General features: G+C 54.6%; 2 protein-coding genes across 9 annotated transcripts in view; both read left to right on the forward strand.

Moving 5' to 3' along the window:
- Positions 1-6,300, forward strand: part of Iqce (IQ motif containing E) — a 44,863-nt gene extending 38,563 nt beyond the window's left edge. For 6 of the 8 annotated variants that reach the window (XM_055598669.1, XM_055598674.1, XM_055598675.1 and 3 more), the window contains 2 exons: positions 2,168-2,416; positions 2,873-6,300. In XM_055598669.1, coding sequence (XP_055454644.1) covers positions 2,168-2,416; positions 2,873-3,003 — 380 coding nt within the window. In that variant the 3' untranslated portion in view covers positions 3,004-6,300. The remainder of the gene's footprint in view (positions 1-2,167; positions 2,417-2,872) is intronic. The other 2 variants (XM_055598670.1, XM_055598673.1) reach the window with 2 other exon arrangements.
- A 13,019-nt stretch (positions 6,301-19,319) lies between these two features.
- Positions 19,320-25,421, forward strand: part of Ttyh3 (tweety family member 3) — a gene marked incomplete in the record, with an annotated part of 29,971 nt that continues 23,869 nt past the window's right edge. Inside the window, 1 exon segment of the mRNA XM_055598550.1 lies at positions 19,320-19,629. Within this exon segment, the coding sequence (XP_055454525.1) occupies positions 19,507-19,629 (123 nt within the window).

Here is a 25,421-nt window from a genome sequence, read left to right on the forward strand (position 1 = left end):
CCAGCCCCTCACTGGGGCATTCTAGGCAGGTGCTCTACCACGGAGCCACACTCATAGCGCATTCTAGGCAGGTGTTTGACCACTGAGCTACACCCTTAGCCCCTCACTGGGAGATTCTAGGCAGGGGCTCTACCACTGCACTGTAAAGCCAGCCCCTCACTGGGGGATTCTGGGCAGGGGCTCTACCACTGAGCCACACTCCAGCCCCTCACTGGGAGATTCTAGACAGGTAGGTATTCTACCACTGAGCCAGGCCCCTGCCCCCACAGTAAGGGGTGCTCTGCCATTGACACACTCTTGCCTTTCATGGGGTGGAGTTGGGGGTTGTCACATGTACTGTGCAGCTAAGCCGTATTCCCAGCCCTTAGCTGGTTCTGACTGGATCCATCAGTCCCCTTCAATTCCCAGGGTCCCCATAGCAGCCTTTAGGAGAGCTCCTACCACACCAAGCTTAACCTGTCACATTTCACGTCCACTTCAACCATTGCTTTTAAATCTGTGTCTGAGTCATGAAACTGTGAGCTTTGTTGTTCTCTCCAAACCCTTGTTTGCACAGTGCCGTGAGCCAAGACAGAAGTCCTTGAAGTTCAGAGAAGGCAGGCACATAGACACTGGAACCCCAAAGCCACCAGCAGCCTGCAATCCCCTAGGCAGGCCCCCAAAGGCTCTAGGCCATTCTCCACAAGGCCATCTGTGCTGATCTCACCAGGCCCTGTGTCTGCTGACCTTTCAATTCTTTGGTCAGGCTCTCTGTCTCTGCTGCCCTTTTCTCCTGTTGTCAAAGGTAATTTTAAAGTGGCAGATCCATCACCTGTGTAGACTGGCCCAGAAGCAGCCACTGCCCAGCAGGTCCTGACCCTTGCATGTCATCTGAGTGAGAAGAGTGAAGGAGCCCTCGTCTGATTGTGCTGGGGTGCTCATTGGCTGCTTTGTTGGTGCGACAGGATCTCACTCCATGGCCCCGGGTAGAGCCTTTACTGGACGGTCTTCCTTGCCTTGCCTCCCAAGGCATAACAGGCTTAAGAGCCACACCTGGCCCTTGTGTGTTCTTAAAACAATGTAGTGGTGCCCGCCTTCAGTCCCAGGAAAAGGCAAGGTGATTGGGCTTTGCAGCCCAGCCCAGCCCAGCCCAGCCCAGCCCAGCCCAGCCACATAGTGACTCTGGGACTAGCCTGAGTTAAGTGAGACCTTCTGGCTTATGAAAGAAAGGAAGGGCTTGGAAAAATGGCTCATTGGTTAAGAACACTGGCTGTTTTTGCTGAGCACCTGGGTTCTGTTCCCAGCATCCACAGGTGGCTCTACAAACATGTGCTGGCACACAAACACATACAGGCATAACACCTATACACATACATTTTTTTTCCCGAGACAGGGTTTCTCTGTGTAGCCTTGTCTGTTCTGGAACTCCCTCTATAGACCAGGCTGGCCTCGAACTCAAGAGATCCACCTGCCTCTGCCAACAAACCCCCAGTACTGGAATTAAGGTGTTCACTACCACCTGGAAAAATATTTTTTTAAGAGTAGTGGAAGGGAAGGAAGAAAAGAACATGAGAAAAGGGAAAGGGGAAAGAGGGCAGAAGGAAGGAGGAATAAAAGGAAAATAAAAACAGAACAGTGCCACAGGCTAAAATCCCAGGAATCCAGAAGATGAGGCAGGAGGATCATGAGTTAAGACTATCCTGGGCTACAGAGCGAGACCCTATCTCAAAAACAAACAAAACAAAAGAAAGAAAAGAAAAGAGAAAAAGCAGGGGGCTATGGAGAAAAAAGATTGAGAGAAGTGTGCAAGTGGGCGATGCTCTTGCCGTGCAAGCACGAGGGCCTGTCCACAGCATGCGCGTAAACCCAGGTGCAGTCACGCGCAATCCCAGAACCCCCGTGAGGAGATGGAGGGAGGGGAGACCAGCGTCAAACAGCAGAGACTCCGTGACAGGGTGGGTGGTGAGGACCCCCTGAGGTTGTCCTTGGACCTCCACAGAGATTGTGAAGTAAAAAAGAAAATAAGGTCGGGGTCGGACATTAAATCTCCTGGAGTTTCAGTGTGTATGAACTGTGGTGGGAGCTATGAAGAAAAGGCGGTCAGCCATAGCAACTGTTTCATGGTTGGGTCGGAATCTTCTCATTCTTTCTAAATCCCGAGCCCGTAACCTCTCATTTCCCCCGTCAGGAGCAATAAGAGCGGGCCTCTGTGCCAAGGAGATGCTGAGGGAGACTGCTCCAGGCGAACCTGCCCCCTCCTCACAGCAACCCTTGGTCCCCCAAGGGACCACCTCAGACTCCTCCCAAGGCGGCCAGTGGGACTGCTCATCCCCATCCAGTCTAGAGGCTGTGCCTGAGTCCAGTGTAAAGGAGGCGATGTGCCCGGGTATGTGTGAGGAAAGGAGCAGCAGCACCAGAAGTGCGAGTCCATCCCACGGTATGCGCCCTCCGCCTCAGCTCAGCCCCTCAGCAGACAGGGCAGGCACCGGAGGGGGGGGGGCAGCAGGGGTTCAGCCAGGACCTGCTTACACACAGTTCTAATTCCCTTTGCACATTTCTGTTATCTGAGCCAACCTTAATCTGTAGTCCAGGCTGGCCTCAACTCAGTGTATGGCCCAGGCCAGCCTCAAGTTTATGATCCCCATCCTTCTTTAGCCTCCCAGGTGCTAGGATTACAGGGGTACACCGCCACCAGGCTGGCAGCTGCTAGATTATCATGAGGGTAAGGGGCTGAACCTCCCGCGAGGTTCTGTAGTGGTCTGAAGGCGGCCCCAGGCTGTGCGAGTGGGGCTTGAGCCTTGGCCTCCAGGAAGTGCCGGTGGCCACGGTGCAGCTCTGTCCGCCTTCTGACCCTGACTCCATGCCATTGACCTCCCTCTCTGATTCATTTCAGCAGAGTCCTGTCCCCAAGGACTGCAGCCCGTGTCACCACGACCTGTGGAGGGCTTCTGTTCGGAAGACTCCGATGACGACATTATCTTTTCGCCGTTTCTGCCCAGAAAGAAAAGCCCCTCCCCATTCTAGGACCCCAGTCATTGCCTCCAGGTGAGGTGGCTGTGGGCCAGGCTATAGGACTTACTAAGTGACTTTGAGAAGACGACCTGTCTCGCTAGGGAAACAGCCCTACCTCGGGAACACCTCAGCCATCGGTTTTCTTACGTGTTGTGCCTGTGCCTTTGAGAGCCTGGTGGCTCTGTGCTGCTGTCCGGGGAGGGTGGGTAGCCACCTCCCGCTTCCATCCCTGGCTGCAGCCAGTGTGTTCCCAGTGCCCACAGATAGGTCCACCCCAAGTCAGGGCAGCAGGGAGTCCTGCAAAGAACTCTCAAACACTCTACTGCCTGCCCTTGACCTTGGCCCCATCAGCTGCCATCAAGGCTCAGCCTTCCTCGCCCTGTGCCACCTAGTGCCTTAGCAGGTGACACTGCCACGTCTCCTGTCCCCACAGCCGAATGCGGTCACATCAGAGCCAGCAAGAAGCTATGGACATCAGGGTTCCCAGCTGAGCCCTGTCCCCTCTGCTCTCATACCCCACCACTTTCATCCCTCTTGAAGGGGGACCAGGCAGTGTCCCACAGAGTGGCACAGCTGCTACTGAGAAGCAGCCAGAGCACAGATTCCACAGGTCACCCTGTGGAAGGGTGGAGAGCCGAGCCAGGAGGCAGCCGTCATCCCAGAGGAGATAAGTCTCAGGGAAAGACGAGTTCCAGTACGGCCCTGTCACTGGTGCGCAGGCGCACCTGCAGGCCAGTGGTGCCCCCGGGCCCATTCGGCATCCAGCAGCTTGTCTGTGAAACCTGCCACTGCCAGTGGGTGGGAATGAGGGGCTTTGGGCTCTGACAGGGTTTTAGGAGTAGCCAGGCTCCACGTAGCTTAGGTCTGCTGCCCAAGGGTCTCCACAGGTCTCTGGGGATGGAACTCCCTGGTTCCTTAGGTTGGCTTTTGTCTCAGGAAAAAACTAACGCTAGAAGCTTCCTTCTTGGACTAGACCAGTGGGAAGACCCAGGAGTTTGTTTGTAGGAACCTTTAATCCCTGGCACCTTCTGCACAGGATGCCTGCCTGAGCACGCACACAGCAGGCATGGGAGGCTCAGGAAGCGAGCTGGCCTTGGCGGTGAGAGGCCGGGAAGGGGCCCAGCTTTGTCTCCCTGCCCCAGGAAGGGTTAAGTGCCCCTAAGACTGGGCCAGGCCTGGCACAGCTGCCTACCCCTTCTCTCCACCAGGGGGCTAAACCCAACTCGGCCGGGATCCTGGCCATCTCACTTGGCCCGCAGGCTGCCTGCCAAGTCAGTTTTCTTCCCGGTGAACTGGTGGTAATTTTGCCAACATGGCTGCCGACTGGAGCCCTCTGTAGATCAGTGTCCCTGTCACAACCTGGGCGTGTTCCCTGTGACCCGTGCCACCACTTGAAGTTTCAGACCCCACCCACTGGGGCACGGGATGCCTTGTGCACCTGCCTGTACCTCGGGGGGGGGGGGGGGGGGCAGGGGGCCACATTTGGCTGCTCTGACCTCCCTTGTTTAACAGCAGCCATTGAGTGTTCTGACAGTGAGCAGTCAGGCAGTCAGGAGTTTGGGGGATGATCTCCTGGGGCTGCCCCACCTTGGGAAAAGGACACTGCAAGATCCACCTCAGCTGCAGGGCAGTCTGTATATCTTGAGGCGCACCCAGCCTGCCCAGTGGGCTCTAAGGTCAAAATCAGCTCTGCCCTTAGGTTTTCTAAGAACATGTCCCTGAAGACCAGAAAGTCGTAAACCTCCTGTCCTTTGGTGCAGCAACTAATCTATTAAAGTAACCCTGTCTTGAAGCTGCCTCCATACGTGCCTGAAGCGGATGTGGGAACTGGGGGTCCCGCCAGCCAGTTCAGCTTTGAACTTCAAGGGATCTGTAAGACAGAGTTCTTGTGCTTGGCTTGCTTTTGTGGGCCCAAGCATCCCAACAGCTGGCTGGCTAGCTAGGGAGGGGTGAGGTAGAAGCCAGTTGCCAGGGGCTGTGGCCTGAGCTGAGCCTTCTGAAAGTGTGATTGGTCTGGGACACAGCCAGCTGTGGTCTGTGGACTGCACACAGGGTCATAGGAAGCAGCAGAATTCACCCCTGGGGGATGGTAGGGTTAGAGAGAGATCTTTTCAGAAGGAAAGGACCTCAGGCCGCAGCCTTCAGGACCAAGGAGGACCCACGTATGTGTGCCTGAGATGTAAGTGACATCACTGTGCCCTGACTTTGATGGCAACACCTCCCCATCACCTGAGCTTGGGAAGCAGCAGTGAGACTTGCGTGTAGGCTGGTGGGTAGTTCATCTTTAAAAGAACCCATGCTTTCTTTGTGACCCACTCTTTGAGCAAGCACTAACACGAAAAGGTAGACTGAGTCCGCCCCATGGGCGGCAGCCAGCCACCCCGCCCCACCCCCACTCCCTGCACAGTTGACCTGTGTGGAGAGCTGAGCTGAAAAGGGGAAGGTGCCACTCACCCTGAGCACATGCTTGCTGGAGACCATGGGCATCTCCGCAGAGCACACAGCAAGCCAGCTGGGCTTGGGACACAGGGCCGACAGGGCCCCCGTGGGGCACTGTTCCTCTTAGCTCAGAAGCCAGGAACAGAACACCCTCTTGGCGATGCCATCCCAGTGAAAAAGCAGGATCCAGGAGACACCGTAGCCCTGTGTTGCCCTTGATTCACCTCCGCCCACGAGATGCAGCTGAGAAGTGCAGAGAGGGGGCTGGTACAAGCCAGGCTTCCCCAAACTCGCTAAACAGGCAGCAGTGAGCTGAGTGTGGGTGGGGAACAGAGCTGTGGTGAGCGGAAGCAGACTAGTGAGCTTCTTGTCTGGCGCTGGGGGAACCTAGGTCCTTGAGTGTGCTAGGCAAGCACTGTACCTCCCAGCCACACCTCCCCCTACAGAGCCATCCTGTTGCAGTGTTATCCCCGGGTGCGCAGCACTGAGGGGACCACGGTGCCTGCAGGGCTCCTGATGGGCGACCAGCACCGAATGCCAGGGCCCTGTGCCTGCTGTTTGTATAAGTCCACAGTAAATTGGGAGCTTTTTGTAGGTCCATTCATCTCTGCACCAAGCAAGGACTGTGGCTGAATGACCTGGACTGCAGGTTCTGGCTGTTTTCTGTCTGATAAATGTCTATTTTTGTCTCCTGATGAGGAGAGTGAGGACTGTGCCTTCAGTCTCACAGCCTCAGAGCCCTCTCTGTGAAGAGACGGATCATCAGAAAAAGAATGAAGATAACAGCAGAACAGATGTCTTTAAAGCTATAAATACCTTCCCGGGAAAGCCCTCTAACCTTTGAGAACTAAATAAAAACTCCATCATGTGCTGGTCAGACGAATTGCAAATTCCTCCTTGGAAAGGGAAGCAGTGGACATCCCCACGTGGTTCAGAAGCCCCGAGGCCCAGCGACTCTGCAAAGCTCCTATCTACCCAGGCTGGTCCTCCCTTGAGCCCCCGGGGTCACAGGCCTGCTGCAGCAGCCATACTCTGACTGCCCCGTGCAGGCCACAGCTGGGCAAGCACCGTTAACATGGGAGAAGTCACATCCGGTCAGCGCAGCTCAGGACAGTTAGGCCTACATCCCCTGGCCTTTTGCTCTTTTTTTTTTTTTTTTAAACAGGGTCTCGAAATATAGTACTGATGGTGTGGAGTTAAAAGCACACACCACCACATCCAGATTTAAAAAAAAAAAAAAATACTGTAATTTGTGGCCAGCACAATGGCTCAGTAGATAAAGGCACTTGATGGCAAGCAAGCCTGACAACCTGAAATTCAATCTTCAGGACTCACAGGATGGAAGAGAACCAGCTCCTGATAGTCAAGTCATCCTCTGATGTGTATGCATGTCACGTGTGTGTCTGTGTGTGTGTGTGTGTGTGTGTGTGTGTGTTTATACAAATTGCAATGAGTATATTTTAGATTTTGTATGTATGTACATAGGCTAGAGGTCAATGTCCACTATCTTCCTCAATTGCTCCCCACCTTTGTGTGTGTTGTGTTTGTAATTTTTTTAAGATTTAGAGTGTGAGTGTTGGGCTGGAGAGATGGCTCAGCGGTTAAGAGAGCTGCCTGTTCTTCCAGAGATCCTGAGTTCAATTCCCAGCACCCCCATGGTGGCTCACAGCCATCTATACTGGGACCTGACGCCCTCTTCTGGCATGCAGGTATACATGCAGATATGCATAAATTAAATTTAAAAAGTGAGTGTTGAGCCAGGTATGGTAGCGCACACCTGTGGTCCCAGCACTTGGGAGGCAGATGGATCTCTGTAAGTTCAAGGCCAGCCTAGTCTACAAAGAGAGTTCCAGTACAGAGAAACCCTGTCTCAGAGGGGCAAAAAAAAGTGCATTTTACTTAATTGATTGTCTACACCCATGGTGCCCTCAGGACAGAAGGGAGCATCAGGTCCCCTGGAGCTTGGAAGTGCTCTTAATTGCAGAGCCATCTGTCCGGCCCCACTGGATCTTCTGAGGCAGTTTCACCGGCCTGGACCTCCTTGATTCAGCTACACTGGCTGGCCAACAAACCCAGGAACCAGCCTGTGTCTGCCTCCCCATGTCGGGGTTTCAACATGTGCTGCCTCACCTCACTGCTGAGGATCTCAACTCGGGTCCTCATGCTTGCTGTGAAGCACTCTACCCACCAAGCCATCTCCCAGGCCTTGGGGCAGGGGAGGGGCAGTGGGCAGCTTGCAGAGGTCAGTTCTCTCTGCTATGTCAGTCCCAGGGAAGTGAAGTCAGGTCATCAGGCTTAGCAGCAAAGCCTTAACCCAGGGAGCTACCTTTCTGTCACCCCCCAATTCTTTAATGGAAAAAAAAAAATCAAGACACAATCTGAATAAGTCACCAGGCTGGCCTTGACGTCAGCCTGTAGCCCAGGCACGCCTTGAATGTGAGTTCCTCTTGCCTCAACATCCCAAGGAGCTAGGAATGTAAGCCTGCACCCCCAGACCGGGCTCACACTCGCCTTCTTAGAGCCGGGGGAGACTGACTCCATGTCAGACCAGGACGGTTCTAAATACGCCATTTCCCCAAGTCCTCGGGGAACACAGAAAAAGGAATTTGAATCCCTCATTCCTCTTGGCAGCACTGTCAGGTTCAGAATGCGGATGATGGGGATGGGAATGGGCTGGCCTGCCTGTGCAGGCCCCGCTAATGGCCTTTGGCTAGCCTGCCTTCCCATGGGCTCCCTCAAGCTGGACCCAGTTACAGCCGGAGGGGTGGCCCCATTAGACGGTGCCTGCCTGAGGACCCTGGAAGAGGTTTCCATGGTGCTGGGGCTGGCTGTGAATAAGGAGAATGGGGTGCCCTTGAGCTGCTCGCTAATTAAGCCCAGAAGAGCCAGGACTCAAAGAACAGTCCAGTGTGTGCCAGGGCTCCTGGGGGCCCATTCATGGGACCCAGCCCGGGGCTTTCTTCCTCTCTCTTCCCAGGCCCGGCTCCTCAGAGATGAAAGCAGAGAGGCCGAGGCGTGGGCGGGGACGGGGCACCGCTGACATAATACATGAGAAAGGCTCTTCCCTGCCCGTACCCCATCCGCCCACTCCTTGGCATATCTGCTGCTGCCCTTGGACAGGACTGGCTGATGAGCCAGGGCTGACCCACCTGAAGTCCTTCTGCCTCACACTTACCTCCTGCATTTCCCCCACCCCTCCGCTCAACTCCTTCCTCTGTTAATGGAGGTGTTCCTCAGGCTCTGTCCCCAGCACCTGCCCCTGGATAGCTGGGGCCTTCAGCATGCACAGTACTCCAGTTCAGCTTGTCCTAGGCCGCAACCCTGCTGCTCTGGATCCTGCGAGTGGCATTGGAAGCCACATGCTCCCCACCATAACTGAGGTCACCTGTTTTCCCCTAACCTCCCAAACATTCCCACAACGGTCAGGTCCTGGGGGAGCTGTGAGGCCATGTAAGCCCCTATGGAGACTTAAGCAGCTCTCTCCACAGGCGCCATGGCAAAACTCAGCTCCTAAACAGGCTGCCCTGCCACGTGCGCACACACCAGATATTTGCAACACACAGGCATGCGCAAGTGTGCAAACCTACATGTGAAAACATGCATGTGCATAGCATTGCAACATACAAACGAGTGTGTACACATACACATGCACGTGTGGGCACAGATGGGCGCAGTCACACAAACCACTCAAAACCACACACATGCAGATGTGTGCACGAACATGTAAACACATGTGTGTACAAAAACACATGCAGGCTGAAGACACGCCTCAGCAGGTGTGTGCCAAGCAAGCAGGAGGACCTAAGTGCAATTCCTAGAATGTACATTTTTTTTAAAAACAAAAACCAAAATGGCCAGCCAGGCACGGAGGATCATGCCTTTAATTCCAGAGCCTGGAGGGCAGATGGAGGCAGACCTGTGATTTTGAGACCAGGCTGCCTGTTCTACGGAGTTCATCCAAGGCTACACAGCGAGACCCTGTCTTCAAAAACAAAACAACAAAGAAAGCTGAGTGGCACACACTGGCAATCCCAGTGCCGGGGAGGTGGAGACGGCGGATCCCTGAGGTCTCCCGACCAGCCAGCCTCACTCGCGTGGCCAGCTCCAGGCTAATGAGAGACCCCATCTCACAAAAGCAAGATGGACAGTGCCCTTGACCTCTGGCTTCCACATCCACATGCATGTGTGCTTGCAAACACACACACACACACACACACACACACACACACACACACACACACAGATCTGAGATAGCTGAGGTTCCTTTGATTTCTAAAAACAAGGATTGGTGGTGGCACACACCCTTAAGCCCAGCACTCAGGGGACAGAGGCAGGGGCAGGTCTTGTGAGTTCGAGGCCAGTCTGGTCTACAGAGTGAGTTCCAGGACAGCCAGGGCTACACAGAGAAACCCTTCATCTCAAAACAAAACAAAACAACTCCCCAAAACCGACAATAACAACAAAACACAAAAAGCCAGACATGGTGGCCCATAACTAGCCCCTGGGAGGCTTGAGGAGAAAGTTTTCTCTTCAGGCATGCACGCACATCCGTGCGCACCACCCCAGGAGGCTGGCCTTGCTCCAGGGGGTGGCTTCACGCTCATGCGCACATGGGCAGTGATAACTGGACTTAGTGCTTTACAACAAACAGGAAGAGCGCGTGAAACTGGGAGGGCAACCTGGTGAGGGGATCTGGGAGTTGGAAGTAGGGAATGGAGGAGGGTGGACACGATCAAAACACATGCTGTACACGTATCACATTCTCAAAGAATAAACTTTAAATATAGTAGAAAAAAGTCCAACCAGGCTACATAATAAGACCCCCCCCAACTCCTCCCCTCCAAGAAAAAGCAAAACCCTCTGATTAGGGTATCCTGTCATCGGGACCTTTGCTACCAGGCCCAAGTGCCAGCAGGCCCAAGCCAGGGATTGCCTGTGGAGGTGCCTATGGCACCTGTTCACCACTGGCTACAAGTTTCGAGTGGCTGTTGCTGGTACACAGTGCTATCCAGTCCCGCAGATGAGAGGCTCTGTCCCGAACCGTGACGAGGCCAGGGCTCCACTCCACGTTTCCCTGCGGCTGGCTGATTCTGCTGTCTGTATCGCTGCCTCCAGCCTTGGCCCCTCTGCCTTTCCCTGCTGCTGCGAGTGTGAGAGAGAAGCAGCTAGCCAACCGCTGTAGGCTCTGGGATACCTTGGAAGTGCCCGAATAAGGCAGCTCCTCTCCCTGGGGGCTGGAGAGATGGCTCCGTGGTTAAGAGCACTGACTGCTCTTCCTGGAGGACCTGGGTTCAATTCCCAGCACCCACGTGGTGGCTCACAGCTGTCTGTAACTCCAGTTGCTGCTCCCTGCAGGCACTAGGCATGCATCTAGTGCACAGACATGCATGTAGATGAAACACACATAAAAATTTCAAAATTGAAATAAAAACTTGTTATTTCCTGCATATAATTACAACTGTCTTCATTTAAATATGGGTGCATGGAAGAGAGACAGGCGCATCTATGAACAGAGATGGATAGTTATGTAGATGGATGATGAATGGATGGATGGATGACAGACTGCCTGATGGACAGGATAGATGGCTACATGGATAGATGGATGGATTGGTCTGTGGAGGAGTGGGCGCATTCATAGGTAGGTGGATTCATAGTGGGCGCATTCATAGGTAGCCTCCCAGGGGCTGCTAGAATAATGGGTGAATAGGTGGGTGACTACTCAGTGGATGAGCGAGTGGATGGGGGAAAGAATGGAGGAGAACAGGTAGGTAAACACTGCACAAAAATGGTTTCACTGGAGTAGGAATTGCAACGTGTACCATTTGAAAACTTAAAGCACGGCATTCGAGATTCCTCCAAACAAACAGAGAGCCTGAGGGGACTGTTGGCAGTCTGCCCACAGCAGTTCTCGTTCTCCAAGCGTGCCATGGAACAGTACCCGTGTTCTAGGTCCGTTAGCCCACCTTGTGCCCAGACCTCTCCCGTCCTTTGGTAATGCTTTCTGTGTCATTCGTCTAACGCTGCTAAGCACTGTATCTTGGGTCTTCTGTCTTGTGTGTTATGCTTTCCTATTTGTGTCATGTATGTATCTCTCTGCCTGTCTCTCTGTTTCAGCTATTCTAACACCCGTGAGTTTTCCTCACTTGTCCGAGCCTTATGACCCACCACAGACTGCTTCTGGGTACTTTCGTTCTCCAAGGGATAGGGGTGAGGGAGGAACGTAGAAAGAAACGGACATCTAGATGGCAGATGGACACAATGGGCACAGTGTGGGCCCTAGAGCTCAGGGAGGAGGCCGGGGACACTGTGAGGAGCCCGTGCATGCTCTGCTGGGTGAGAACACAGAGTGCTGGCAGGAGAAGGAAGGAAGAAAAGAGTGGAGTGGGATAGTGCCCACCAGAGCCCCCACTGATGAAAGCTCCAGTCATCCTAAGACTTCCCAGGGTGGAGACAGCCAGGCTGCTGGCTAAGATGGGGAGAGGCCTGGCCTCAAGGAGGCAGCCTCAGATGAGAACATTTTTGGTTTGGTTTGGTTTTTCGAGACAGGGTTTCTCTGTGTAGCTGTGTAACTTGGCCGTCTTGGCCTCTCTTTGTAGACCAGGCTGGCCTCACATTCATAGAGATCCACCTGTCTCTTCATCCTGAGTGCTGGGATTAAAGGTGTGTATCACCACCAACAAGATGAAAACCTTTAAAATTAAAGTTAAAAAAAAATTCTTTTTGAGACAGTATCTCATAATGTACCCCTGGCTGTCCTGCATCTCAGTAGCCCAGGCTAGCCTGAAGCTAAGATGTCCCTGTCTTTGCCTCCTGGGTGTTGGGATTAAAGATATGCACAATAATGCCCAGCTCCAAATGGAAGAGTTTTATTTGTTTATTCTTTCTTCCTTCCTTTCTTTTTTTTTCTTCCTTCTCTTCTTTTGTTTTTTGTTTTTGAGACATGTTTTCACTGTGTAATAGTTTGGCTGTCCTGGGCTCACTTTGTAGACCAGACTGGCCTCGAACTCATCTAGCCTTGGAAGAAAATTCTATGCATCTCTCTTCTGTGATTTCTTCCAGAGCCACTGGCTGCAGGCTTCTCCACCAGTGGCTCCCAGGGACCTGGCAGAGCAGAAAGGGTGTGACGAGATCCACAGAGGCTCAGTACCTCAGAGCTGCGCCTCCACTCAGGCTCTCCTGTAGCCCAAACTTCTGATCCTCCCAAATGCTAGAATGACAGGCAGGCATCATCAAAAACAGTGAGGGCAGAAACTCGAACAGGGCAGGAGCCTGGAGGCAGGCGCCGAAGCAGGGGTCACGAAGGGATGCTCCTTGCTGGCTTGCTCATGATAGCTTGCTCAGCCTGCTTTCTTCTGGAACCTAGGAATACCAGCCCAGGGATGGCACCACCCACCATGGGCTAGGTCCTCTCCTATCAGTCACTAACTAAGAAAACGCCCTAGCTAAGTGTGGTGGCAAAAGCCCTTAATCCCAGCACTCTGGAGGCAGAGACAGGTGTATCTCTGAGTTCAAGGCCAGCCTGGTCTACAAAGAGAGTTCCAAGACAGCAAGGGCTACACAGAGAAACCCTGTCTCAAAAAAAAACAAGAAGAGGTCCTCTAGCCAGATCTTACAGAGGCATTTCTGGGTTGAGGTTCTCTCCCTTCGGATAACTGTAGCTTGTGTCAGATTAACATAAAACCAGCCAGAATAGTGTCCAGCTTCACCCTAGAAATCTAAAGGAGAGCTCTGGCTTCACAGCCAGCTAGCCTGGGGTGGGGGAGAAAGGGGCCTCATGGAAAAGAGTCCTCGTGGGGGATGCTATAGCCACCTCGGTCATAGCAGGTGAATGGAGTGAGCCTCGGCTTCCCTGTCTGTAGATTATGAAGCCTATCCTGGTGTGTCTCCGGGTGGCTGTAAGGAAACAGCTGGAGCACCTGTGCTGCCAGTGAGCTCAGAGGAAGACCCAGGTGTGCTAGAAACGCATGCACGCAGCCTTCCAGCGCACCCATCGCTGCCTGCTTTTCCTGGCAGAGGCGGGATGGGGGCAGGACCTGTCAGGGAGGAGGCTACTGGATCTGGGGACTTTGGACTTGGTCATGAGGCCCTGCAAGGTCAGAGAAAGGCCATGAGGGAGGGGCAGAGAGACAGGAGTGTAGCGTGGCCTTCACTCCTGGGTGCTCTGGAGTACCTAGACCCTGACCTTGAAGAAGGCTCCTTTTTTTAACCCTGGGCATTAACCACTGAGGCTGAGGCCAGACTCCGGATCTCAACAGGCCTGATGCTGGATGTTCAGACAAGGGGCCCCAGGAGGAAGTGCCACTAAGGGATGTCTCTTGTAAAGGATCCCCTAAAGGATCGGTGAAGGGCCCCACCTCCTTCCCCACAATTTATTCTGAGTGAGGTGAGCAAGAGCGCAACCCTCAAAGCGGCTTCCAGAACCTTCCCTGCTTGCATGCTCCAAAGTTTCTGGAGGCCCTGTCCCCCGTCGCTGGGGAGGTGGCACCCTCTTTCGGGCTCAAAGCCGGGTCAGATAGATCTTCTCCTCACACACAGGGCAAGGATGGCTTAAGTGCCCTGGGTTTTTGTCTTGTTTTGTATTTTTGTCGGGTGGAGTCCAGGGGGCCCAGAGGCCCTCTCAGCCAGGCTGCTTTACCTAAAGTCCCCTGGAAACTCTGCCCCTGGAGTCGCACAAGGTGAGGTTCTATTCTCCAAGATACTGACGCTGGGAGAGGAACTAGGCCTGAAAGAACCCCAGTTTACTATGACGGTGGGAAAGTCTTTCCTTCCTTTTTTCCCTGCCTTTTCTTCCTCCTTCTCCTCATGTGTGTGTGCATGTGTGTGTCTGTGCACATGCGTGCGAGCACATGCTGTCGAAATGGGAATTGACATTTTCTAGGCCTTGCATTTTCTAGGCAAGTGCTCTACCATTGAGCCATGCCCCAACCCTTCACAAAGGGATTTTGGACAAGAACTCTACTGCCCCAGCCCCACACTGAGAGATTCTAGTAAGTGTTCTACCACTGAGCTAAATAAATTGCTAGCTCTCTTTTCTTTTCTCTCTCTCTCTCTTTTTTTTTTTTTTTTTTTTTTTTTTTTGGTTTTGTGGTACAGGGTTTCTCTGCATAGCCCTGGCTGTCCTGAGACTCTGTATACCAGGCTGGCTTCGAACTCAGGGATCTGCCTGCCTCTGCCTCTGTAATGCTGAGACTAAAGGTGTGCGCCACCACCGCTCTTCACTTTTTATTTTAAGATGGGGTCTCACTAAGTTGCCCAAGTTAGCCCAAGTGGCCATAATGACAGGTGTGTGCCGCCAGGGCCAGCATGAAGCTTTGTCTACCTTAGGTCTGTTCTTGTTTTGGGAGGTGTGCAGCTGGCAACTAAGACTTTTGAGGCAGCACTCTTGGGGGTTCAGAGGCCTCCTGCTGATTTACTGGTTCCCACAGGCTTTCAGGCAGTAGATGAGGCTGCCCCCTCAGGCTCAGGCTGTGCTCTGAGGCTCCACAGGCCTCTGAAGACAGTGTTGGCTGGCTGGCACCTCTCCCAAACTGCAGAGACACCGGGCCTCAGGGCCAGATTAAAAAGAACGGTTCCTGTGGCTTTTCTGCCACTCTGAGTGTCTCAGGGAAGCTAGGTACTCTCAATGTTTGTGTGGCTCAAGTGTCAGCAGGCCACGTGTCAGCACGCACAGTGGGAGTCTGGGCCTCCAGCTCCCTCCTCTCCCTGCTAGCTCTCACTCGTGAACCTCACTGGATGGGGTCCAAACCCAGGGAATGCCTTTGTTCTGGCTGTGGCCCCAGGCTGGACTTGTGCTACTGGGTCCTGGCTCTCTCCCACTGGCTGCAGGTCATGGGACGACATCTCAGGTGCCTCAGCCCAGCCTCCTCCCCTTCTGGAGGGACAGCACTCAATCTGTTCAGTCTGTGGGTCGTCTATCTCAAATGTTCCTGCCAGGCTCTCCTAGGAGCTCTGCTGTCAGGGTTGGCTCCACAGACTGACTTCCTTCCTTTCTTCCTTTCTCTCTCTCTCTCTCTCTTTTTTTTTTTCTTTTTTCCAGTACAGGATTTCTCTGTCCTGGAATTCCCTCTGTAGACTAGGCTAGACTTGAACTCAGAGATCACCTGCCTCTTCCTCCCAGGTACTGGGGTTAAAGGCCTGTTCCACCATGCCCGGCTCATACAGACTTTTTAATTCTTGCCTTTAAAAAAAATGGTAAGTGTGGTATTTGTACATATGTATATTAAAGCACACTCACCGATGTATATGGGTTTGGAGGCCAGAGGTCAACATCACACATCTTCCTCTGTTATTTTCCGCCTTATTATTGAGATGGGGTCTCTCACCAAACCTGGAGCTCACCAACTGGCTAGGATGGTGTGGTTCTCCTCCTGCCTGGGGGCTGTCTCCCCGTAGCCCATGAAGTGAGGAGGGGCACGAGATGAAAAGTGTGCCTGGAATGGCAGTGAGCACTGTACAGGGATCACACGCTGGCAGGGAGCTACTTCAACTTTAATTCCAGAGAACAAAGGTTATATACCCCCTGCGGAGTGGGTGGGGGGGCTCCAAGGATAGGTGTACAAAACTGGTGGAACTATGCAGTTCAGGGACGCTTGATTTGCATTAAACATGGTCCTTTCATATGAACGGGAACACAGTACTTAACTATGCTGTAGGCGCAGGGAGGGCATAGCTAGCAGGGAGCCGTGTCAAAGGCCAGATACCAAAAGTGGTCAGGGGCGTCTGTGTCTAGAGACACTCTCCAGATGAAGTCAGGCCGAGAGCAGGAGGCCCTGCTGGGGGGCGGGAGTCCTGCCAAGCTCAGAATGGCTGTCCGGACTCGAAGAACTGCAACCTCAGACAGCAGGACTGGTTAGCTAATAAGTCCAGATCCGCCATCTTTGCCTTCTACCTCCACCTCTGGGGTTACAGGTACACATCACTATTGCTGGCTTGCACATGAGTGTCAATGCATTCACACTCAGGTCCTCACACTGGCACAGCAAGCACCTTCCCAACTGAGTGATCTCCCTAGCTCCTTACCCCTGTCTCCAGCTCACAAACCCTACTTCAGTCAAACGTGGGAGGGAGGGAGAAATGAAGAGGGAGAGGAGTGGGGGGAGCTGACACCAAACCACAGTGGTTCCATGACTGATTTTCCGGGTTTCCTGGACAATGGCTTCTCTCCCTATAGAGTGGGCTAAGGCCCAGCCTCCATAGTTGTACTGGGGTGAGCAGGAAGGGATAGCAGTTCTGGCCAGACAGTGCTAGCCAAAGCGGGCAAGGCGGGGAGCCTTCCTTCCTGCCCCGAGCCCACAGTCAGTACTTGGCACTCTCTCCGTTAACTCTCATTCTCCCGGGAGATGCCTATTTCACGAGATACCTTTCTGCAGCAGCTATCTGAGCAGCATTAGTGTGGGGACTCAGTTCCACCAGGGGACGTGCTGGCTGTCCTGGTCCACACTGTGTAGTAGGGAATCTTTTCTCTATTACACTTGAAATTTAAAATTTTTTATGTTCATTGGTGTCTTGCCTGTACATACACCTGTATGAAGGTGTCAGATCCCATGGACCTGGAGCTACAGGCGGTTGTGAGCTCCCATGTGGGTGCTGGGAATTGAACCCGGGTCCTCTAGAAGAGCAGCGAATGCTCCCAACCACTGAGACATCTCTCCAGCCCCTACATGTAATTATTCCACTCTGTGTATGGTGCACACATGGAGGTCAGCGGAACAACTGGTGGAGTCGCTCCCGGACCCTGTGCAGGATGGGATCGAACTCTGGTCTTCAAGCTTGGCCGCAAGCACCTTTACGAGCCTCACTTTCCACACTTTCTTCACTTTCGATTCCCCTGTGACTTTTCCTTCAAGGGCTCCCTCAGGAAAAGGTTTCACTGGCCAAATACACTACCAATTAATCAAAACTAGTGCACTTCCAGTCCCCTTCCCTCTCCGCCTCCTTTTTTAGATAAGGTCTTACGACTTAGCTCACGCTGTCTTCAAATTTGCAATGTAGGTTGGCTAGGGTTCAAACTTGTGATCGTCTTATCAGGTGTGTGTTGCCACACCTGGCTTTTGCACATATCTTTGGAGAACGCAATTTGTCCGCCATTATGAGTTATTACATAATGGTCAGGCTTTGTGGCCTTATCAGAAGAAAATCTCCAACTTGGTGAAGCTTCTGGAAATGGGGCAGGGAACCCCTAAACCTCATACCTACTGTATGAGCCCTGGCAGTACCAGTGCCATCATCACTATTGCTGGGACCAGGCGGGGATACAGGGATCCTCTGTGGAGTAACGGAGCAGAAACTGTCCCAGCCCATAAGGTCAGTTCCTGATGTTACTGTTTATCTTTGGAACCAGGGAACCCTGAAGGCAGCGTTGGGGGCGCCTCACCAGGTCCACTGCAGGGGGCACCTTACCTGTGTACTGCGTCCAGGCGGTGTACGCCTGAAACCAGGGAGGAGAATTCAGTGGCCTTAATCTTGGAAGGCTTGGGGGTGGGGCATTCACATTTGTTGCTCTTTGGTGCTAGAGTAAGAAGCCTGAGCCTGACTCTAGACACTATGGACCTTTAGGGATGGAGAACTCACCTATCGTTCCAGGCTGTTTTCCAACTGGGTGGCTTCCCCCAGCCATCCAGAGCACTGGAAACCGAGGCTGAGGCTCCGTGCCCTGGGGTCATAGTGTAAGAAAGCAGGTGCCTCAGGCAGTTGGATGAGCTGAAAGACAGGTCTGTCAGGAAGCCACTGGCCAGCGGGTCAGGAGCTACCTGGCAAATGGATCCAGAACGTGATGTGCACGCAGTTTCCAAGAACACGGGAGTCCTGCAGTAAGGCCCAGGGTTGTGAGGGGACAGAGCCAAGCGGATATGTAGGCCACCCCTGGGAGCAAGAACACGGAAGGGGCGGAAGGGGCACAGAGCCGCAAACTACGTCCCCCACCCCCAACCCTTTCTATAGGCTGTGTCCTGACCAGTAGCCTAGTTTCCAAGATGGGCTACAGTGAACTTCCTGTCTTAGGTCTTTAAAGTGATGCAACCCAGCGGGGAGCAGTGGTTCAGGCCTGTTATCCCACTACCTGGGAGGTCGATGCAAGAGAATTGCCAAGTTTGAGGATAACCTGGGCAACTTGCTGAGATCCTGTCTCAATGTAAAAAGTAAGACGGGTTTGGGGATGTAGGCCGGTGGCCGAGTGCTTGCCTTGCATACATAAGGTCCCGGCTCAATAACTAAAAGTAAGGCAGGCCTCCCCACCGGAAGCGCAGGTGTGTCTCAACCTATCTGCCCATCATCGCTTTACACACGTCATTGCGGCTTTATGTGCAAGGCTTTGTTCTGAGCACTTTCCACTCGTTCTACCTCCACAAGGCCTTTCCTCAGACCAGAACACTGATGGTGGAGGCATTTGCCCAAGATCACCCAGCTGCAGCTCCGAACGCACATCACGCCCATCCTACAGACAGGCCACTGGAGCCCTGGGCAGGTTCCTGCGAGGGCTGCGACGGAACGCATGGACACAGACAGCAAGCTACACACGACGTTCTGATTCCAGCCTCCGCTGGTCCACAGAGAAGAAATGGCCGAAAAGTCTGAGGGTCTTCTGCCTGAGCCGAGGGGTGTGACTAGCAGGCAAAAGGACCAATGGCAAGGCAGGAGCGAGAGAATAGGTTGGTTGAGGGCGGGGCCTATGGGAGATACGTCAATGGCAGCCCGGGGACAGGAACTGAGCTGGTGTGGGCGGAGCCTGAGAGCCGTCGGCCAATGGCGGTGCGGAGGCGGAGCCTGAGGACGGGGGGGGACGACTGGGGTGGGGCCTGCGGGCGGCGGGCCTATGGCGGTGTGGGGGTGGGGCCTGTGGGCGAGCAGGCGGGTGCGCGGAGGGGGCGGCGGCAGCGGCGGCGAACAAAGAGGCGGCGGGCGCGGGCGGCCGAGCGGAGCCGAGCGGAGCCGAGCCGGGCCGAGCCGGGCCAAGCCGGGCTGTGCCGGGGCCCACTATAGCAGGCACGATGCGGGCAGCTGAGCAGGGGTCGGCGGGTCCCTGAGCCCCGTGCACCGGGCAACGAGGGGAGCCCGGCGCAGCGCCCGCGGCCTCCCGCCATGGCCGGGGTCAGCTACGCGGCGCCCTGGTGGGTGAGCCTCCTGCACCGGCTGCCGCACTTCGACCTGCGGTGGGAGGCCACCAGCAGCCAGTTCCGGCCCGAGGACGCCGACTACCAGCAGGTGACGCGCGGCCCCGGGTGCGGGGTCAGGGGCTCCGCGGGGGTCATGGCCCCTCCGGAGGGGCTGAAGTTTCCCCATCCTTATGCGAGGTCGTGGCCCTTTCCTTCTAGGGGCCCTCTCCGGTTCATTGATAACCTCTCCAGGGTTAACAGCTAACCCCCTGGAAGGTGTTCAGTCCCTCCATGTCACCGGGGCCTCCTATCTGGATTGGTGGAGCAGCCTCCCTCCCCTGGTGGACCCCGTCTGATCCTATGGGTTCCTGCCAGGCCCAACTCCATCCTTTGGGCAGTCAGCTGCTCCCCAGCAGGGCCCCCGCTAGCCGAGGCTGGAACCCTGGGTTCAGGCGGGAGGGTATTCCTCGCCCTCGTCCCTCAGTTAGGGAGTCCCGTTGCCAGGCTGTTGGTGGGGGAGTAGCCTGGGCCACGGCCAGACCTCTGTGGCTGCTAATGACCCCTTGCTTCACGGTCAGGCTGTGGGATGTACACAGGGTGTCGCGTGGTTGTGGGAAACCAGGGTGCCGGTCGTCTCTCAGCCCAGGGTGGGAAATAAGGCCTGGCTGAAGTGGGGCGAAGTGGGGCCTCAGTCTGGGCGGTGGGCCATGGGGCGCTTGGCAGCCTCTCCCCGCGAAGCCCTAAGTCTGGCGTCATGCCAAGTCCCAGCACACCCCACTACTGAACCACTGTCATTTGAGTGCAGAGCAGGGGACCAGGCTGTGGGCTTTTCCTTCCTGCTCCACATTCCAGAAACAATGATCAGCCGCTTGGTCACCCGAGCACTTCAGAGTTTCTGACCAGGTGCCTGGACAGTAGCCTGGGAATCAAGCACTGTGTCACCTCTCTGTGTGGCTCCCCTCATCCCACCGAGAACTGGACGTTGAGGGTTGTCCCTGCTCCTACCCGACCCCAGCTCCAGCAGCTGAGATTAGAATGGGAGCAAGGGGTTAGGACCAAGCCTGAGCCCTGAGAGACAGCAAGGGGAAGGGAGACCTAGCCTCACCTGGGGATTTTGGGGGAAGACCAGCCCTGGGTGGGGTGGGGGTATGCATGTGTTCTCTTACTGTGTGACGGTGTTGTCAGCCTCCTTCCTGGAAGAACTGTGTGAGCTGTTCTTGGAAAGTTGCCTGCCTAGGGTTTGCCTGCTCGGCAGTTTGGCTGGTCCGCTGGCACCTGGGGCAGCCAGGTAGCATTTCCTAAGGTTAGGGCTGCCACCTGCTCCTGCTGCAGACCTGAACTTGCTGTTGCTTTTCTGGCACAATCGTGACAGGGAGAGGTAAGGGCCCAGTGCCTATGGCCCTTGGGAATCTGAAGGTAGTTGTGCAGGCCCTGAGTTCTGCCTGCTTTCAAGTCTGTGTGCCCTCAGCTCTGTGGCCCCAGCTGAGCCTGGTCCTGCCTGCTTCTGCTCCTCTGTGGGAGGCCTCTGACTCACTCTCCCTCCTGCCTCCTCTCCCAGGAGCAGAATTAGCCACTGAATAATTCACCGTGTGGAACCCAGCCTGGCTCCATCCCCCGCTGCCTCCGCTCCTGAAGCTGGGGCTGTGGATATGCATCGGGCCCCTGCCCTCTTTGAGCTGGTGCTTTAGGCGACTGCTCAGTGTCTCTGAGCTTCATCCCTTCATCTTGAAATGGGAGCTGACGGCGATGGTTTTGCGGGGTCACCTGTGAGGAGAAAAGTGGGCGCTCCCTGTCTGTGTGGGTGGGCAGTGGTTTCCCACAGGCTCCATCACGCCTTTCCTGTGTGTGGAGTTGCACATACGTGCATGTGTGGGTGGCTTTCCTGTCCCACTGTCTAGTGACCTCTCACCCATCTTGACCTGTCTTGACCCAGGGTACCCTCTCCATCATCCACCCTGCCCATACCTGAACTGTTTCCCACTAAGGAAGAAAGCTTCAACATCTCCTAGCATGGAGATGCCAGGCTTGTCCTTTGCTCTCTTCTACACTCATGGCCCACTGTCTGGAACCTGGTGAAACCCGCAATTAGACTCCAGTCAAGCCCTGTGTGGAGCTGTGTGTGCTTGCCTCCTTTCACACGGGGCAGTGCAGCTGTCTGTATTGTGCAGAATGAGGCTTAACCGTATTCAGGGAGCACTGGGGGGTGGGGCGGGGTGGGGGCACAGACTCTTCCTTAGACTTTTACCCTTACCTCCTGGAGCCCACAGCAGGAGTGGACTGGCTGTTGCATGGGTGTCTCAGATTCTGCTGGTACCGGGACTCCAGAGCGCCAGTGTGTCCTGAAGCTTGTGCCAAGATGATGGTGGAGTTAGCACCCTGTAGTGGAAGGTGATGGCATCTTCATGCCAGAAGGGGCTTCTCCGGCCTGCTCGGTTTCTATTTCTCCTAGGCTGTTCCCAGGAGCCTGCTGGCTGGGCTCCTCTGGGGTTGGGCCATCCCCAGCATTTCCCAGCTCTCCTGCTTCACTGGGGTACCTGAATTTTAGAAGCATCTGTGTGGTTAAGTGCATTCACCTCACAGCATGGGACCCAGAGGCTCTGGGACCGGACGTGGCCCGCTGTCAGCTTGTCCTAACTAAAGCCTTGGTTTCCGGTTGGGCTGTCCTGGCTTCCTGTAGTCCCTAGGCTTGGGTATCAGACCCCTCTCAGAGTACTGACATCTGCTGACCTCATTCTGGTGTATAGGGAATATCTGCTTTTTGTCCACTGTGACCTAGCCTTCATGACCCAGCATGACCCTGCTTCCTCAGGTAGGGGGTCAAAGTCACGCTCTTTGCTTCTAGTCTCTCCATGTCTGGTTCGCTGTCTATACGAGTTCAAGGCGGGCAGGAGCTGTTTCCCAATGCCAAACTGCTGGTCATGGGGTCAAGAGCAGGGGCTGCAGGACTTGACAGTCTGGGAAGGCTTCCTGGAGGACATTTACCTAGCCTGCCAGAGAGACGACCAGCCCAGACTTGGGACTCACCAGCTTTCTCTCTGACTCCCTGTGCATAAGCCCAGTCCTGGAGGTCTATAGGGAGCCAGTGGCACACTAGCCATCAGGTAGCTGGTAGCACTTGCCCGCTGTTTAGCCATCATATGGGACCATTTCCCATCAGTCCTGAGGCTCAGATGGCTGATAAGACCTAAGGGAAGCCAGGCATGGTGATTCAAACCTGTCATCCCAGCTACTCAGGAAGCAAGTTCAAGGCTAGCCTGGCCTCTAGGATGAGCTCAAAACCAGCAATTTAGCAGATCCTATCTTCTAAAAAAAGAGGGGTGAGGGGTGGGGATAGGGAATCCAGCTCAGTGGTAGTACAGTTGCCTAGCATGTGCAAGCCTTGGGTCTGATCTGCTGCAACATCAATTAAAAGGGAGGGAGGGGCCTAGGCAGTATAGTCAAGGCTTGAGAAAGGGTCCTAAGTAATGGGAACAAAGTAGGCAGGGCGTGAGGCAGAGAAGCGCAGGTGTCAGCTCCAAGACCCTCCGCCTGCATGGCCCAGGGAACATGCCTAGGAGGTGCGAGCTGCCCTGTGTCACAGGCCACTATCTAAGCTCTGGTTGACTAGCCCTTGGGGCCAGGAATCTGTTCCCAGAGCTTGCAGCCGACTCCTGAATGCTGGGCCCCTCGCTGTACAAGGTTAGTGGCATGGCAGTCAGGTTGGCAGCCTGGGTGCGTCCTCTGGGCAGGGCTGGCTTCATTGTCATCCTCCTGACTACTCAGGAAATGAGCTCTGTCTGAAAAAGCAGCCTTATCGCCTGCGGAACTCCAGCTTACACAGGCAGCGCACGTCTGTGGGACACTCGGCATGTGTGTAGGGAGGGTGGCCATGCAGAGACAAAGGAGCCACCCAGCTGGAGTCTGTCCATGGGCTTGCATTTTTGGGATGACGCCACTTAAAACCAGAGTTGAACTGCATACTGCTATGTTACTTTCATTCTTTGCTTCCTTCCTTCTTCTCTCCCCCAGTGCTGACATCAAACCCAGGGCCTCGTGCATGCTGGGCAAGTGGTCTGCCACTGAACCACACCCCACGCTTTGTCTCATTTCTTAAACAGGATTTGCTTTGTTTTTTTTAATTGTGTATATGTGTGCTTGTGGTGTGTGTGTGTATGCTCTATGTGTGTGCATGTTCAGTGTGTGTGTGTGCATTCCTGTCCTTGTCCCTTGTTTAAGGTAGTATCTCTTGTTTGCATGTGCCAGGCTGGCTGGCTGGCACGCTTCCGGGGAGTCTTCTGTCTCTGCCGCCCATCTTGCCATACACAGGAAAGCCTGGATTTCAGGTGCACACTCGGCTTTGTATTCATTCTAGATATCTGAACTCGGGTTGTTCAGAAATGCTGGGCCTGCTGAGCCATCTCCCTCAAGGGCTGTCCTTGAACCCAGTGTGTTAAGGACAAGCTTGTCTCACAACATCAGTATTCCCCCAGGTCTAAAGCTGAGTGGAGGCTTCCAGAGCACACGCTGGGTGGGAGATGATGGTACAGGAGCTTACAGGAGCAGGGCCCCTGCGGATGGAACCCAGAGCTTCGTGCATTCTAGGCGCATGTTCTGCCAGCAGGGCCACACCTCGCTCTGTGGAGATGCTCTGTTCTGCAGGCATGCTGGCATGGGCGCTTCCCAGCGCCTCAGGGTGCTGACCAGAATTCTGAAGTTTCAGGTGAAAGAAGACGACGGCCAAATACAGAACCCTTTTGCCACTGCCACTCTGCCTCACGCTCCCCTAGAGCTGGGAGGAGGCTTCTCAAGCCCTGGGTAGGAGGTGATGGTTCAAGAGACAGGGGCCCTGTACTAGGGGAGGCCGGCAAGTCCCTACCAGGCCTGCTTGGCTGTGCATGTTTGTGTGTTATGGCTAATACTGAGTCCCAGGGGAGAATCCTGGACCAAGTCTGACTCAGATCTACTGTTGGCCAGGAATGGGGAGACCGTGACCCTGGGCCATCGCATCCACTCTGCTGGGGGTGAGGGCCAGACTGCCTGGATCTGGAAAATGCTGTACCACTTGATCAGGCCCTGGTGTTCAGCTCTGCCTCCGCTGCTTTAGGAAACTCACAGAGCGCCATCATCAGCCCTGGGACCTCCCCTGGAGGCTGGGCACCTCTGGCCATGCAGTCCTCAGACCTCCAGAAGTCCCAAGAAGAGAGCCTTGAAGAAGGCTTCCACGCCGGGCAGGGTGTCAAACGCCTTTGATCTCAGCACTGGGGAGGCAGAGGCAGGTGGGTCTCCGTGAGTTCCAGGCTAGCCTGGTTTACCAATCGAGTTCCAGGGCAGCCAGAGAGACCCTGTCTCGAAAAACTAACCAAACAACCAAACACACAAACAACACAAAAGAAGATGCCACAAATAGGGGTGGTGGTGGCAGCACACGCCTTTAATCCGAGAGGCCGGCCGATCTCTGAGTTCAAGGCTAGCCTGGTCTATATAGTGAGTTCAGGACAGCCAGGGCTACACAGAGAGACACTTACGGAAAAAGGAGGAGGAGGCCTCTGCTATTGAGGTGTGATAATACACGCCTGTAGTCCTAGAGCCTGGGAAGGTGAGGAGGATGAGGCAGGAAGGGCTATCATGACTTCGAGGCCAGCGTGGCTACATGCCCTGTCTCAAAAGCAAGCAAATGGGCCAGTAAGATAACTGAGTGGGTAAAGCGCTTGTTGCCCAAGCTCAGATGGCATGTAAAGGGGAAGGAGAGCCCCAGAGTTGCCCTCTGACTCCCACACATGGATGGTGGCATATATGCTTCTCCATGCATAGCGCATAAAGACACGGTAGCCCTGACGCAGCAAGCCGCGCTGAGGTGGTGGGTCGGCTGGCAGCGTGTCTGTCCACCCTATACAAAGTTTGGCACTGCGTACACCGGGGCAG

The sequence above is a fragment of the Psammomys obesus genome, unplaced genomic scaffold (genome assembly GCF_907164565.1).
Source record: "Psammomys obesus unplaced genomic scaffold, mPsaObe1.curated_primary_1811, whole genome shotgun sequence".
Classification (NCBI taxonomy): Eukaryota; Metazoa; Chordata; class Mammalia; order Rodentia; family Muridae; genus Psammomys; species Psammomys obesus.